General features: G+C 42.5%; 1 protein-coding gene and 1 pseudogene across 5 annotated transcripts in view; both read left to right on the top strand.

Moving 5' to 3' along the window:
• Positions 1 to 3,383, top strand: part of LOC121453560 — a 51,751-nt pseudogene extending 48,368 nt beyond the window's left edge.
• An 11,128-nt stretch (positions 3,384 to 14,511) lies between these two features.
• The window catches only part of LOC121453456 (transcription elongation regulator 1-like), a 49,514-nt gene continuing 46,392 nt past the window's right edge, over positions 14,512 to 17,633 (top strand). For all 5 annotated transcript variants that reach the window (XM_041660254.1, XM_041660253.1, XM_041660252.1 and 2 more), the window contains exon 1: positions 14,512 to 14,603. In XM_041660254.1, the coding sequence (XP_041516188.1) occupies positions 14,545 to 14,603 (59 nt within the window). In that variant the 5' untranslated portion in view covers positions 14,512 to 14,544. The remainder of the gene's footprint in view (positions 14,604 to 17,633) is intronic.

Here is a 17,633-nt window from a genome sequence, read left to right as displayed (position 1 = left end):
GCACATGCCATCACTCTGGATTTATATGATGCCGGGGACCAAACCCAGAGCCTACCAACTGTGCACATTTCAAGCTGTTGTGGTTTGGTTTGGTTTTGTAGGCAGTACTGGGGATTGAACCTGGGGTCTCCAAAGTGGCAGGTAAGCACTCTACTTATTTATATTTTACTATGATAACTTTGCCTGACAAAATGACTTGTGGTCTTTCATGGCAGTTCTGGAAACTTCTTATTCAAAGGTCATGGAGATTTCAAGTACTGATAAGACTGGGCTGTGGGTAAATAATTTTATTTTAACATTCTTTACTTTCTGTTTTGTCCCAAAAAGCAGATAGGACCTGGTGAAAGGGGAGTTCAGTAATGGGGCTTTGGACTATTACTCAGTGTAAAACAGTCTCAAGTAGAAGTCCACATAGAACACAATTGTTCTTGGTCTGAAAAGTGAGTAAATTAACTCTACATATTGAAATCTTTTTTTAAAAATTCCCTTTATTTTTATGTTATTCTTTATGTAAATGAATATTTTGTCTGCATGTATGCCTGGTACCACATTTGTGGCACCAAGCCAGCCAGAAGAGGGTGTTGCCTTCTGGAGTTACAGGTGGTTGCAAACTGGCATTTGTGTGCTAGGAATCAGATCAAAGTCCTCTTGAAGAACAGCCAGGGCTTTTACCTGCTAGGCCGTTCAACTCATCACCTTGTTTTTATTGAATCTAACTGCAAAATAACTCCTGAATTGTTCCCCTCCTTGTCAGTCTGGGATCTCATCAAGGTCAGTCTCAAGAGCTTTGGCCCAGCTCTCTAACCACAAACTTGCTTGGCTGTAACTCTCTGTTCTCATTGTGCTCAAACTGGTGTGTCCAAGAAGCACCCCTGATCTGTCACCTGACCCCGAAATCCGTAAATATGCATGCTCTACTACTCTGAATAAGGTACAACTCTATCCACCTCTCTAGGCCCTTCTCCTGCTGCCCTCCCCTGCCCAGGTACATCAATGCTCCAGTCTTAGTAACACTGTTGCTGTTCCTAAGGTTTCTTCCAAAATGATGTCTCTAATGTATCCTTTAGTGTAGATGGAGACTGCTTGTTTGTTTCCCCACTGCTCAGAAACTGTATTAATCACAACATTGGTCAATGGCTCAAGTTTCTTATTAACTAACTCTTACATCTTAAATTAACCCATTTCTATTAATCTGTGTATTACCATGAGGATGTGACCTACAGGTAAAGTAAGGTTCCACTGGGTATCTTTCTCCTTCAGCAGCTACGTGGTGTCTTTTTGACTCTGCCTACTTTCTCTATATACCTCTGTTCAAATTTCCTGCCTGGCTTTACTCTACTAAGCCATTGGCCCAAACAGATTTATTCATCAACCAATAAAAGCAACACTTATACAGAAGGACATCCCACATCACTTTGGTTATCCCAGTTCACTTGTTTTCCATAGTAAGAGCTCTCTCCAAAGAGTCCCTGTGTTTCAGTCTGCTAAACTCTAAGCAGTATCATATTGGAATCCAGAGAAAAACATGGTAGTATGGAATTGCCTAATTATATCAGCCCGAGTTTTGGTTAAACTTCCCAAGCCTCATATTCCTTGTCTGTGAAATGGTTACAAATTGTTATCATGCAGTATTGTCATGAATAGTTAAATGAGAAAATTCATTTAAGATGTTTGTATATACTAACCACATAATGAATATTAGTCTTTAGTCTTGGCCAATATTTGGTTTATCTGTCTCCTGCTAGACTGTGTGCTCCATGGACTCAGTGTCTTTAGCAAGCATGATATTTACTGACACAATCAACAGTACAGTAAATGTTTGACAAATTGACAAATGAATGGGTAGAAGATTACCTTCTGACTACAGATTTGGACTACTGGATAACGTATTTGATTTTTGGAGAAGAGTTCAGGATACTTGTGAAATGGTGAATTAATTCTGTAACAATAAACAGTTACCATTTCACCCCCTGTCCTGAGCCTGAGGTGGCTCCTGATGATGCAGTAGAGACATTGAACTTGGCAAAGTCTAAGAAGTCATTGTAATGGAGTCTGATTCTGTTGAGGAACACGATGTTGCAAAGATCTGGGTTCTGGTTCATTCTCTGCCATTAGCTGGGCACGTGATCATTAGAAACTCAAACTCAATCTTTGGGAAAACACCAGATGGCATGAGGCAGTCTTCTGCAGAGGGATGGGCTGTGGTCTTAGAGGCTGCAGGCAGTTGTGACTATAGCCATGGCTGTGGTTGAGACCACCGGGCTTGTGGAGGCAAAGCTGAAGACAAAGAGTAGATTCCTATCACCAAGCTGGACCACCTGGTCAAGAACAGGAAGACCAAGTCTGTAGTAATAAGGGCGGCGGGGCTGCATCCCCAGCACCCCAACCGCCTGCTAGCTTATGTCCAAAATAACAACACACAAACTGTATTCATTTAAACACTGCTTGGCCCATTTCTATCTAGCCTCTTCTAGACTAACTCTCGCACCTGGACTAGCCCATTTCTAATAATCTGCTGTAGCCCATGAAGTGGCTTACCAGGGAGCTTCTAGCCTACATCCATCCTGGGTCAGAGCTTCATCGCATGTGTCTGCCCAGGAGTGGGAAGCATGGCGTCTCTGCTCCAGAGAGCAGAGCTGTCAGTCTGAGCTCACTTCCTCTTCCTCCCAGCATTCTGTTCTGTTTACTCCTCCCACCTATGTTTTAACCTATGAGGGCCAGCCAAGCAGTTTCTTTATTGCTTAACCAATGAAATCAACAGATTGATATATGACACTCCCACATCACAAGTCCCTGGAAGAGATCTAGAGATCTACCTTGCTTCTTGCCCATTAGGGGATCCAAGATGATTGCCTTTTTCCTGGGAGCATTCCTAAGGGATGAGATTGTAAAGACTGCCAGCGCAGAACCAGACTTGGCTGGCCAGCAGGCCAGGCTCAAGGTTCTTGTCAGTATCAGGGACTACAATGGTCATATTGATCGTGGTGTTAAGTGCTCCAAGGAGAAAGCCTTTACCGTCATTCCTGCATGGCGGGCCTACTGGGGCGACAAGATTGGCAAGCCCATAACTGTTCCATGCAAGGTGACAGGCCAGTGTGGTTCTGTACTGATGTGTCTCATCCCTGTCCCCACAGGCACTGGCATTGTCTCTATTCCTGTGCCCAAGAGACTGCTGCTGATGGCTAGTATTGATGACTGCTACACATTGATCAGGGATTACACTGCCACCTTGGCAACTTGACAAGGCAGCCTTTCATGCCATCTCCAAGACCTGTAGCCACTTGCCTGTCATCCTCCCCAAGGCCTGGCAAGAGTTGATATTTACTAAGTCTCCTTATTGGAAAATCACTGACCATCTTGTGAAAACCCACAGTAGAGGCTAAAGTCAGAGGACTTAGGACCTGTGGCCACCACATAGGGCTTTTATACCAGAAAAATAAAGTGAATAAGTCTGAAAAGAAAAGAAAAAGAGGGAAAGTTGATCTCCTGGGTCTGGGGACAATTCCATTGTTAATGTGCGTAGCTTCCAAGCTGAAGACCTGGGTTCCATCCCTCAGAGCTCAGGTAACAAAAACTGGGCTTGTAATTCCAGCGCCGGGGAAGGTGGAGACAGGTAGATCCTCTGGGCATGATAGCCAGCCAGCCTAACCCTCTTGATAAGTTCCAAGCCAGGGGGAGAGCCTGTGTCACAAATAAGGAGGCCAGCTCATAAAGAGCTATACCTGGGACTGTCCTCTGTCTCCCCAGACCCCAGTTCAAATCTCAGTCTCTATTTCCTTATTTGTTGAGCTACAGTGGGCAAGGCGGTTTTGCAGATTTCAATCAGCCCTTCAACCAAGTGTTTTGTGACTTTTCAAGATGGTTCTCTGAGGAAATTATAGAGGAAAAGAAGTAAATGAAGTATTTACTTTTTTACAATTGTATTTTAACGCAGTCTTGAGTATTATCTTTAAGTGATGTATACAAGACTTGGTTGCTATCAGTTTTGAGAAACAAGAAAATGTTAGCAGTGTGACTTTAGATCTAGAATAAAGGGTGAAGGAGCATACTGTTGGTTTTACAGGAGAGAAAGAGATAAGGGAGCCGACTTTCTTTGCTCACAATGTTGGAAGGACATGGCAGTACCGACTTTACATGGCGGGTTTGATAAACTGTTTATGTTAATAAACTACCAGGCTACAAATGTGTCATTAATTAGTCTAGACATATTCAACATTTCTGAGAGTAAATTAGCAAAACAAATACACAATGGATTGGAGTATACCTGTCTATTGTCAATAAGCCAAGAGATTGTAAATGTGTGGTTATTTATCCCAGGAAATCCACAAACTCTGTTTACAGAATGTGCTCACCATTTGACTGAGTAAGTGGAAACCTAAATAATCATATGGTATCTTACTAAGAAAAATAATTACGGAAGCAAGCAGACAGTCATTTTCCAGCAATATAATCCATGGCTCAAGCCATTCTTCAGTAATACAATCTGTGGCTCACAGATCCCAGGTGGTTTATGAAGTCATATCGAGGGCCTGCCACTTCCTGAATTCACCAGCCATTGTCAGTTGCTTGAACCAGTCAACTGTGTCAGTGTCCTCCATGTCTTATGATGAACAAGTATGGTTTCTTTAGCAATAATGTTTTACCGTTAAGTTCTGGTGGGCACGCCATAGCAATAGCTATAGTCTCTATTGTTGTGTATGGCGCAGGGTCTCTGGGATACCTCGAATCAACAACTCAACGGGAAGTATCCCACATCCTTCTGGGCTTTTAATCTGGCAACCCATGGGTTGCAGGAGGAGCATAATCCCGTATGTAGGGTAACTCAAATTGGAAAAAATAAAGATTTTTATATATGTTTAGTCATTTCGTCTCTCATTCCTCCCATCCTTCTCTCTGTGTAAATGCCTCTCTGTATCATTCCCTCTGCTTCCTTCATGCCATCTTTGTCCTTTACCCAGTCCTGTAAGATTTCACTTCCTCTTCCCATGAACCCTTCCTTTCTAGATGTTGGAGTCTATGAATGCTCTAAGGTCAATATACATGGTATAAGTGTTTGTCTTTTGGGGTAAGGTTACCTCATTCTGTATAATGCTTTCTAGCTCCGCCCATTTAACTGCAAATGTAATTTGATTTTTCTTTACAGTTGAATGACATCCATTGTATGTATGTAGGTATCACATTTTCATTACTCAGGTCCCGTTGGCGGACATGCAGGCTGCTTCCTTGTCCCAGTGTCTTAGCCCATGTTCTATTGCTGTGAAGAGACACAATGACCATGGCAACTTTTATAAAGGAAAACACTTAACTGGGGCTTGCTTACAGGTTTAGAGGTTTAGTCTATTATCCTCCTGGCAGGGAGCATGGCAGTAAGCAGGCCAACATGGCAGCTGAGAGTGGTAGTACATTCAGATCTATGGGCAGCAGAAAGAGCCACACCACAGTGGGCCTGGCTTGGGCTTCTGAAACCCCAAAGCCTACTTCAGAGACGCATTTCCTCATACAAGGCCATGTCTCTTAATCCTTTCAAGTAGTGCTGCTCCCTAAGCATTTAATATATAAACCTGTGGGGGTCATTCTCATTCAAACTACCTCATCCAGCTACAGTAAATAGAGAAGCTTTGAATATGAATGAGCATATGTCCCTGCAGTAGGAATCGAAGCCTTTGGTTATAGCTGGGTCATGTGGTAGACATATTTTTAGCTTTCCGAGGATTCCCATAGCAGATGAACCATTTCTTACTCCCACCCACAGTGCAGGAGGATTCCCAGTTCCCCCCATCCTATCAGTGTTTGTTGTCTTTTGCTTTCTTAATCTTTCTGGTTTGGATAGGGAAAATGAAATCTCAAAGTAGTTTTAATTTGCCTGTCCTAATGGCTAAGGCTGGTGAACCGTTTTAAAGATATTTCTAAACTACCGTATTTTTTCTTCTGAGAACTCTGTTTAGTTCCACCACCAAGTTTTTTTGTTTTTTTTTTTTTTTTTGGTTTTTCGAGACAGGGTTTCTCTGTGGCTTTGGAGCCTGTCCTGGAACTAGCTCTTGTAGACCAGGCTGGTCTCGAACTCACAGAGATCCGCCTGCCTCTGCCTCCCAAGTGCTGGGATTAAAGGCGTGCACCACCACCGCTCGGCCCACCACCAAGTTTTTAACTTGGTTGCTTGTATTTAAGGCATTCAGCTTCTTGAGTTCCTTGTATATTTTAGAAACAAACTCCCTGTCCGATGTGTACCTAGCAGAGCTTTCCCCCCTCACTCCCTAGGCTGTCTCTCCAGTCTATCATGTTTCCTTTACAGTCCAGGAGCGGCTACTGTCACTAAGTCCCACTTGTTGGTTTTGTTGCTCATGTTTCCTGGGCACCCACAGTTCTGGGCAGAAAGTCCTCACCTGTGTCTACATCCTAAAAGGTATTCCTTACTTTTTCTTCTAGAAGTTGTTTCAGAACTTCAGGTCTATCATTGAGTTCTTCTATTTGGAGCTGATTTGTGTTCGGGGTGGAAGAGAAGCATCAAGCTTCATTCTTCTATGTGTGGATATCCAGTTTTCTAGCACCGTATTTGTGCTGGATGGTTTCATGTCAACTTGACCAACAAGCTAAAGTCATCTGACAGGAGGGAACCTCAATTAGGAAAATGCCTCAGGGCTGGAGATGGCTCAGTGATTGAGAGCACTGGCTGCTCTTCCAGAGGACCTGGATTTAATTCCCAGCACCCACATGGCAGCTCACAAGTGTCTGTAACTCCAGTTCCAGGGGATCTGACACCTTCATGCAATATACATGCCGGCAAAAATACCAATGCACATGAAATAAAAACAAATCATTTTAAAAGACTCATCCATGACGGGCTGGCTGGGGAGAGGTCTCAGCAGGTCAGGATGCTTGTTGTCAAACCCATAACTTAAGTTCTGGCCTCAGGACCCACATAGTGAAACAGAGGGAGCCAACTCCTGATGAGCTGCTCTCTAGTTTCCATATGCAGGCCACGGCACGCCACCTACCGCCTAGATAAATAAATGTAAAAGAATAATTTTCCATTACAGACAGCTGTGTGTTTGTCAACTATGTCCCCCCTCCATATCTTCCCTCTCCCTCCTTTCTGCTCCCTCCTTGAGGATTTTGAAGCTAATCCGCATATGTTTTTGCACCTAAGTCAGTGGTTCTCAGCCTGCAGATCTTGGCCCTTTGGGGTTGCACACCAGATCCACATTATGATTCATAACAAAAGCAAAACTCCAGTTAGGAAGTCATTTCATGGTTGGGTCATCACAGCATGAGGAACTGAATTAAAAGGCTGCAGCATTAGGAAGGCTGAGAACCTACTGGGTGATTTCTGTGTCAACTTGAAAGTATTATTTATTTGCTCATTGAACTATTTGTTGCCTTGCACTGAGCTACATTCAGGGGAATGGCTTTAAACAACATGAACATGTCCCTACTTTCTGAGTCTGTATCGACCTGCTGGTTGGAGTTACTTCTGAGTGACCTAAGTCAGTGACTTTCTTAGATACTTAGTTCTCAGTTGCTTGATTTAACCCTGTTTGTTTCATGAAAGGTAAGTAAAAGGGCATGGTAGTGGTATTGCATATGATTGTTACAAAGACTACTTGGATAATGTGTAGAGATTTGAGCATCAGAATGATTGATTACAATTGAATAAAACCTGCTAATTACTGAAAAACAACTCTGTTTATGCTATCATTTAAAGGAAAAGGAAATTACAACACAAATTTGAGTATAGTTGACATGACTGTCAGTACATCATTTCATCTTGACAACTGACAAAGAAGAAGAGTTAGATCTTTGTGTACATTTTAAAATTGTTTTAAAAATTTATTTTATGTGCATTGGTGTTTTGTCTACGTGTGTTTCTGGAATTGGAGTTACAGTTGTGAGAGGCTATGCATGTGCCTGGAATTGAGGCTAGTATGAAGTGTGTTGTTTCCCTGATTTCTTTCTTTTTTTTTCTTTTTCTTTTTTTTTTTTTTTTGAGACAGTGTTTCTTTGGAACCTGACTTACAAAGATTCCCCTGCCTCTGCCTCCTGAGTGCTGGAATTAAAGGCGTGTGCCACCACCGTCCAGCAGGCTTTCTGATTTCTTTTTCATTTGCCTTTTGTATATAGAAGGGCCACTGAGGTTTTGAGTTAATCTTGTGTCCAGTCTCTTTGCTGGAAGTATTTACCAGCTGTAGGAGTTCCCGGTGGTGTTTCCAGATACATACACATACATATACATATATATGATTTTATTTATATAATCATATTATCTACAAATAATAATACTTGGATTTTTTCCTTTCCAATTTGTGTTCCCTTGATCTCCATCAGTTGCCTTACTGCTCTAGTTAGAACTTCAAGTAGTATATTGAATAGATATGGAAAGGGAAAAGCCCTGTCTTGTTCCAGATTTTAGTGGAATTGCTTTGAGTTTCTTTTCATTTGATTTGATGTTGGCTTGCTGTAAACTACCTTTATTATGTTTAGGTATATTTCTTATATCCTTAATCTCTCCAAGAAGGGGTGTTGGATTTTGTCATACACTTTTTTTTTTTGGCATCTAATGAGAAGATCATGTGTGTTTTTTTTTTCTTTCAGTTCGCCTATATGGTGGGCTTTATTTACTGATTTTCATATGTTGAACCATCCTTGCATCTCTGGGATGATTGATCATGGTGGATAGTCATTTTTGGTGTGTTCTTGAATTTAGTTTGCAGGTATTTTATTGAGTATGTTTACATCTATGTTCATAAGAGAAATTGGTCTGTAATTCTCTTTCTTTGTTCAGCATTTATGTGGTTTGGGTATCAGGGTAACTGTGTCCTCATAAAATGAATTGGGTGATGTTACTTCTGTTTCTATGTTGTGGAGTAATTTGAGAAGTAGTATTACCTCTTCTACAAAAGTCTGGTAGAATTTTGCACTAAAACTGTCTGGCCCTGGGCTTTTTTTGTTGTTGTTGTTGTGGTGGTGAGAGATTTTAATGACTGCTTCTATTTCACTAGGGATTATAGATCTAATTAAAATGTTTATCTGATCTTTATTTAATTTTTGTAGGTGCTATGTATCCAGAAAATTACTCATTCCTTTTAGCTTTTCCAATTTTGTTGAGTACAATATTTTAAAGTGTGTCCTTAGGGTTCTCTGGATTTCCTCAGTGTCTGTTGTTATGTCCCCTTTGTCATTTCTAATTTTGCTAATTTGGATAGTCTCTCTTTGTCTTTAGTTAGTTTGAATAAGGGTTTGTCTATCTTGTTGATTTTCTCAAAGAACCACTCTTTGCTTCATTGGTTCTTTGTACTGTTCTCTTTGTTTCTATTTGATTGATTCCATCCCTCAGTTTGATTATTTTCTGCTGTCTACTCCTCCTGGCTATACTTACCTTTTGTTCTGGAGCTTCAGGTGTGCTGTTAAGTCGCTATTAATCTCTCTCGTGTTTGTATGTGGGCACTTAGTGCTATGCACTTTCCTCTTAGCACCACTCTCATAGTGTCCCCAAAGTGTTGTTATATGGTGTACTTATTTTCATTGAATTCTACAAAGTCTCTAATTTCTTTATTTCTGTCTTGACCCATTTTTTATTCAGTAAAGCGCCGTTCAATTTCCATGAGTTTGTAGGCTTTCTGCTGTTTCTGTTGTTGTTGATATCCAGCTTTAATCCATAGCATTCTGATAAGATTCAGGGAGTTATTTAAGTTTTCTCTATCTATTGAAGCTTGTTTTGGGTCCGAGTATGTGGTCCATTTTGGAGAAAGTACCATGAGGTGCTGAGAAGAAGGCATATATGTTTGTGTTAGGGTAAATGCTCTGTAAATATCTGTTAGTTCCATTTGGTTTATGATACAAATTTGTTCCAGCATTTCTCTGTTTAGTTTTTGTCTGAATGGTCTGTATATTGGTGAGAGTGGGGTATTGAAGTCTCCCACTATCAGTGTGTGAGGGTCAGTCTGTGGCTTAAGCTGTAGTGTATGACAAAATCCAACACCCTTTCTTAAAAGTCTTGGAGAGATTAGGGATATAAGAGACATACATGTAGACAAAACACCAGTGTGCATAAAATAAAATTTAATTTAAAATAATTTTAAAAAGTGAATAAGGATCTAACTCTTCCCCTTGGTCAATTTTCAGAATGAAATGATATTTTTTGACAGCCATGTCAACTATATTCAAATTAGTGTTGTAATTTCCTTTTCCTTTAAGTGCTATAGAGATTTGCATTGGTATGGATCTTGGTATATTGATCCAAATTTAAGGCCAATTTTGTTATATGTATATTTCTGCTCTTGATTAAGGTGTTGTGCTTATGCAACTCATTTAAAAATGTAATGTATAATTAAGAAATACAGGGTAACAGATAATCATCTATAACAGTCAAGCTTGTAGTCACATTAGTTAGGTTTTCTAGATATATAAAGATATATTTCAGTTAGATAGATAATCTTCAAACCTTTCAAAGACCTATGGAATATGGCATTTAAAATGTTTTAAAAATTGAGGATTTTCATGACAGTAAAACTCATCTGCTCCTGGTAGCACCAATCTACCAGGAGGATGATGGGCACCAAAGAGGCTCCTTATGGAGTTTGTTGGCCATTTGGGCAAGAGACTGTTCCTGCCTGGACTGCTTGATGTTATGCTGTATGAACTGAATATGCAGAACCCACAGAAAAATGACTGCTGAAGCTGCCTAAAGAAGGTGAGAGGGTCCTTCAGGGTTCTGCTTCATGCAAGAGACCTCCAGACATTCTGCAGGATACAGAAGAAAGTGACTGGCAAATTGACAATATAGGCAAAACTGTCTTTGAAATTTCCAGCTTCATGGAAAAGTCTGCTAGATACTATGGGCCTATAGGCTGAAGATAGATGCGCCAACGGTACAGAAGAACTTTGGATGACTGTCTGGGCAGCGAGATGTCTCTGCCAATTCTAGAGTTTTGGAAGTTGCTTACAATGTACTTCTGGTTTACTTAGGTAATATTATATCCTTCTGGAGTCTTTAATGGAGTTGAAGAATAGATAGTTATAATTATAGTTTTCTTTAGTTATGATAAAAGATAAAGTAGATATAAGTATTGTAACTATAATTCTTGCTTGATGCCTGTTTTGTTACATGTAATTTTACTATGTTAAAGTTAAAACCTTCCTTTTTATTTAAACAGAAAAGGGGAAATGATGTGAGAGGTCCTTCTGTATGTGTTGCTTTTATTGGTTAATGAATAAAGAAGCAGTCTTGGCCTGTGATAGGACAGGGTAGAGCTGGAGGGGGCACTAAACTGAATGCTGGGAGAAGAAAAGTCGAGTCTCTAGATGCCATGTAGCCCCAGTAGAGATAGATGCCAGGGACGGAACTTTACCCAGTAAGTCACAGCCACAGGGTGATACACAGATTAGTGGAGATGGGTTAGTTTAGGAAATAAGAGTTAGCCAAAAAGACACTTAAATGATTGGCAAAGCAGTGATTTTAATTAACATAGTTTTCTGAGTGATTATTCGGGAGTCTGGGTAGCCAGAAAATGAACAAGGAGCCTCCCCCAACATTTAGGTGCTAGTATAAACACAGAGTGTTTTTTTATAGTTATGAACAGGTTTTTATTCAACTGTAATCAATCATTCTTGTAGTGATGAGAGGCGAGCAGGCCTGCTTTTCATCCTGCCTGACTCCTGCAAGGCTAGCTTAGTCCCGGAAATAACAACACACAAATTATATTAATTTAAACACTGCCTGGCCCATTAGTTTCAGTCTCTTCTTGACTAATTCTCACATCTTGATTAACCCACTTCTAATAATCTGTGTAGCACCATGAGGTGATGGCTTACTGGGAAAGATTCTAGCCTACATCTGTCTTGGGTCAAAGAATCATGGCCTCTGCCTCACTACCTTCTTCCTCCCAGCATTCTGTTCTGTCTTCCCCACCTACCTATGTTCTGACCTATCAGGCCAAACAGTTTTCTTTATTAATTAACCAATGAAACCAACCTATAGATAGATAGAAGACCCACCTATATCATTTCCCCCTTTTCTGTTTAAACAAAAAGGAAAGGCTTTCACTTTAACATAATAAAATTACATATAACAAAACAGTTATCAAGCAAGAATTACAGTTACAATATTTATATCTATTTTATCTTTTATCATAACAATGGAAAACTGTAACTATCTATCTATTCTTCAACTCCATCAAAGACTCCAGAAGGATATAATATTACCTAAGCAAACAAGAAATAAGCCACTTCCAAACTCTAGAAATGACAGAGACATCTCGCCATCTAGACAGTCACCCAAAGTTCTTTTGTACTGTTGGGGCATTCATCTTCAGCCTACAGGCCCATAGGATCTAGCAGACATTTCCATGAAGCAGGAAATTTCAAAGGCAGTTCAGTCACTATCTGCTGTGCCCTGCAGAATGTCTTATAGACTCTTTCATGAATCAGGAACCCCGAAAGACCATCTCACCTTTAGGCAAGTTTAGCAGTCCTCTCTCTGCGGGTTCTTTGTGTCCAGTTTATACATCAGTCCAGGCAAGAGCAGTTTCTTGCCCAAATGGCTAACCAACTCTATAATAACTGAATCTGTCTCTTGAGTTGCCTATTCTGGACATTTCATATAAATAGAGCAATACAGCAGTGGACTTTTGTGTCTGGTTTCTTTAACTTAGTATACTGCTTTCAACATCCATCCATCCATCCATCCATCCATCCATTTTTTTTAGGTATTTCAAGTCTGAAAAATATTCCATCATTGAATAAGGACGCGTAAAAGACATCCCACACTAGCTCAGAATTGAGTATAATAGAGGGTTATTTATTTAGGGGTAGACTCACATATCACAATCCTCTGTTGGAACGAGGAACAGCAACCAAATCCCACATTTATAAAAAAAAAAGGGTGGACACGTGCTTTACATTGGCAAAAATTGTATAAGAGACCACTCCAAGTGGGCGGGTAACTGAAATGGTACTGGTGGTAGGAATGGGAGGAATTCCTACAGCACGGCATAGGGCTATATCCCATTTTAAAGCCATGTACCAGCTGAGGGATGTCATCTCCTTTTTTAGCACTGTGAATAATGGTACAACGACCATTAGAGTACACGTTTTTGAGTTGGTAGAATCACTTTGGACCACAGTGGGACCTTGATGTTGCACTGTCTTCGGTTTAAGGCCAAGATGTATCATTTACTAGCTGCACATGTTGAGCAAGTAATTTAACAACTGGGTCTTATTCTCACCTATAAATTATAAGTATTTGTACTTACCTGTTAGTGGATTTCAAAGTCGAAAGGAAGCAATGCATGGCCAGGATTTAGAATAGTGCATAGCACATATATTAGGTCTGTGTAAAATTTATTATTAATTTTTTAAATTTATTTATTTATTTATTTATTTATTTATTTATTATGTATACAATATTCTGTCTGTATGCCTGAAGGCCAGAAGAGGGCGCCAGACCTCCTTACAGATGGTTGTGAGCCACCATGTGGTTGCTGGGAATTGAACTCAGGACCTTTGGAAGAGCAGGCAATGCTCTTAACCACTGAGCCATCTCTCCAGCCCAATTTATTATTAATTTGAGTTCAGTAATGACAGTGGTCATTTTCACTATGCCACTGAAATCCCTGGGTCCGATTTTTTTTTTTTTTTAAATTTTCGAGACCGGGTTTCTCCGTAGCTTTTGGTTCCTGTCCTGGAACTAGCTCTTGTATACCAGGCTGGCCTCACAGAGATCCGCCTGTCTCTGCCTCCCGCGTGCTGGGATTAAAGGCGTGCGCCACCACCGCCAGGCCCGATTTTTTTTTTTTAAGTTAAACACATAGCATACTTATAATTACTTCTGGCATCAGGCCGTGCTGATTTAGACAGCTTTACTTTGAGAGTGAAGGAGAGATCCTAAAGCCGTAAATCGCAGAGGCTTCCCTTCTCCAATTTACTTACTTTAATGCAGTAAATTATATAACAAGCAGCCTGCTGTTGAGTGGACAAACTGGAATACCTTCCCGTTGTAGTTGATGCTTGTAATTATTTCAGAACAAGCATACACAGCTTAGGGACTTATGCCTCTTCTTGTAAACTGCAAGGGAGAGAAAAACCGCTTTCCCTGGCAACCTGGTAATTGGTTCAGGTGCGCCCCAGGTCGATTTCGATTGGCTCAGAGAACGCACAAGCCTTCAGACTGAGCTCTTAGTGGCCAATATGGCTCCACATCTGGCCGCAGCCAGCCGCGCAGACACGTGGCTGCGTTAGGCAGGGGTGTACTCGGGAGGACCTAGCTTTTCTCTCCGCCAGAGGGCGCCACCTACTCCTCCTTGCCACCGTCTCATTTCCCATGAAGCCTACGAGCGGCCAATCAACGGACAGCCTCAATACCGCTTTCAAAGTCGGCGGGCCCTTTGCCCAATAGTCAAGCAAATGCCGGCCTAGTGTCAAGATTGATGGCTCGCTTCCCCAATCAGATTATGGATCCCGCGTAGTCCCACCTCCTGGGTGTGGGATTGACGACCCTTCCGACCAATTGGGGACGCCGGGTCGGCGGGTAGATGAACGCGAGTGTCTGTAATGGCGGAGCGTGGCGGGGACGGAGGGGAAGGCGAGCGATTCAACCCGGGGGAGCTGAGGTAACGGGCGCCCCCTTTCCTCCCATCTCGGCGCGCTGGTGTCCCAGAGGCTGGGGCTGGCTTCGGGAGCCCCGGGGGACGGTGTGGGGACAGGAGCCGCGGCAGTCCGGGGCCGGCCAGACCGCGTGGGGCTGGCGATAGGGGGAAGGGAAGGCGGCTTGAATGAGAGCCGGGCCGGGGCTGGGCTGCGGCCTCCTGCGCGCGGCGGGGCGCACCCGCGTCCTTCGGGGCCCGCAGCCCTGATCTGTGCGCCTCCGCCTTAGGCCGCGCTCCCCGGCCTCGCCTGGCGGCCCCTGCTGGCCGCTCCCCTCCGCCGCCCGGCCCGGCCGGCACTGCCCGAGCCGCCGTGGCCTCCTCCACGCCCTCCGCGGCCTCGCGCCGGCCCGGCCTCCCGCTCCCCCTTCCTCAGCCTGCCCTGCTTTCCTTCGGCCCTTGTTCGCCATTCCGTTTCTTTTGTGAGGGTTCGCAGCCCTGACCGTTTGCTGGGCCGCGACGGCTTCATCTTGAAAGCGCTCTCTTCCCCCCCCGGATCCTCACCCCGGCTCTGAACGGGTTGCAGGCTCCGTTCGCGGGCCAGAGGCGGCGCCAGGCCTGTCACTCGTCCCCCTTAGTGATCGAGGGGACTTCTCAGAGGGGTTGGGGTGGTAGAACGGGTAAAGGTTGGAATGGTGGACCCAGAAGTGGCTTGATGTGCCTGGGTCCCTAGCCTGCCACTTCGCTCTTTGCTACCCACGCGTTAGCCCTACAGAGGCAGTGACCTTTCTTCCTCTGGGACCTCCTCTCTTCAGTGCCTGTGCAGTCCGTGATTAACGTTTGATCGGAGTGACCGGGAAATACCATCTCTTTGTAGGTGGTTTTTGAAGAGAAAGAGAGGTGACTTATGTTTTTCTGTCCGTACTTTTTTTTTTTTTAATGTAAGGGAGAATTGCCATTTCAGATACTCAGCTCCCATTCTGAATCGTGCCGTTTTCCCAAAGGAAAACAGCAGTGTTGGTTTCGAGGACTCGTGTTTTCTAGAGTGAGGACTGAAACTTTCTAAGGAAATGGAGATTAGTCTTGCTTGGAAGAAAATAATGGCTTTTGGGTCCAGAATGTCACACACACAAATTCCCCTCTTTGGCAGGAACAAGGTTTTGTCTTATTTCTGAGGTGAATCTTGACCCCTTTTTATCCCCATACGTGTGGAGTGCGTTTTCAGTGTCTTCCAGTATCAGTGATATAGGAAGTTTATTTTTGATTGTGGTCTCAAGAGGTTACCTTAGCTGGTCTCAGTGTCTTAGCAGAGCCTTGTGGAGCGTGACTTCAACTTCACAGTTAGTAGTCCTGTGAACTTAATCCTGGTAGTCTAGACTCTAGACAGTATTGCAAAACTGATTTTTAATAAGGCTTTAATTAGATGGCCTGCTGCAAGTATTTGGTACCTTAGCTTCGTGGTTTCGAAGTTGCTTATGGATCTGTGTATGGTGGCAAATACTTGTTAATCCAGCATTCAGGAAGCTGAGACTGTTAGGTTTCAGGCCAGCCTCGATTCCTGTGACTCTGTCTCCTTGCTTTGTAGATAACATTGTAGAGGGTTTAGCACTGCTCTAGATTTATGATAAGCTGGCTGCTTTGATGGCCGAAACTGGCCTTTGTCTTGTATTTGCATCCCATATGTTTCATAATAGTGTCTATCATATAGTCTGAGAAATTCAGTGTGTAGTAGAAATGTGGTAATAAACCAATATTGAGATATGGTTGCCTTATTCTACTACACTTATTATGCAGTCTGTGACAGTTACTGGCCTAGGTCCTGGCAGTAAAGGAAAAAGTCCTCTATTCCCAAAGACCTTCCATTTTAATTGAGGTTGGTCAAATTTGAAAGGAAACTGACCCCATCAAATGAGGAACCATTCTACAGGTGTGAAGCATTGTGAAGCTAGTTGGCTGGGCTGGGACGAAGTCTTGGGTCCCAGCTAATTGATTGTTTCCAATATTTGCTGCCTGTATGTAAGTAGGTAGCATCTTTAGTTCCTTGCTCATTCGACTAAAGTGTTTTCTCTGAGGATTTTGCTTATCTAGATAGATTACTTCTAGAAAAATATATTTGTATTTTTCAGGATGTCCTTTTGAAAAAAAATTAGACATTTTTTCTTCAGGCACGTAGACTTCCTCCAAAATGTTGGGAGTTGGTGGGATCTTAAGTCGCTTGCAGTCCCTGAAATTCAGAGATCCAAATGTCATTCTATGGTTGAGGGCCCTGGAAGTAACTTGCAGACAGTTTTGTGCAGGGGGGCTTTGTTTACTACTAATACTTAGGACAAGGTACCCCAAACCTGGATTTCCTTGCTGGTGAAAACAGGAATGAGAATACTCTGGCATTACTACAAACTAGCCTCCGTAACAAGCTACTTTTTTCTTTGTAAAGATGCCATTAAACTCACTTGAGTTATAAGAATTAAGAGAGTACAGAAAATGCCAGGTAACTGTGCTGGTGAAGAGGAAGTGCCAGCTCATAGGCACTATTAACAGTGAGCGCAGTTCAGTGCACTAAAAGAGCTGGCCACTGGCAGTAAAGGTCAGTGGTGGAGGGCTTCATAGCATTTGCTGTGCTTGAAAGAGAAGGCCCGCGAGACAGACCCTAGAGGTGGGGAACAGGCTGAGGTGACATTTGGGCTGAGTCTGAATGATTAACAGTTGGATGTGGGAAGCACATGCCAAACATGGGAACTGTAAGCATGAACTTCAGCTTAATAAAGTTGATGTATTTGAAGATCAGAAATACTGGAGTCTGGAAATGCCCACAACATCCAGATAAGAGCAGCCTGATACTAGCTGGGTAGCTGACATTAATATCAACAGCAGTAATTTAATAGCATGGGACACTAATGTTAATGCAATAACAGTACTGAGTGGCTAGTGCTTTAAAGCATACTGGTAGTTGCTCTTCCAGGTGCTTCATCTGTTATTTAGTCCTCTCTCTAGGCTTGGGTGAGGAAGTGTTGAAGTAATGTATATAAAGATCTCAGGACATGTTCTGCATGTAACTGG

This window comes from Microtus oregoni, unplaced genomic scaffold (assembly GCF_018167655.1).
Source record: "Microtus oregoni isolate MIOR12 unplaced genomic scaffold, Mior012 000011F_ref0000422, whole genome shotgun sequence".
NCBI classification, from domain to species: Eukaryota; Metazoa; Chordata; class Mammalia; order Rodentia; family Cricetidae; genus Microtus; species Microtus oregoni.
Note: the sequence above shows the minus strand (reverse complement) of the source record. Positions and strands in the feature narration are given on the sequence as shown.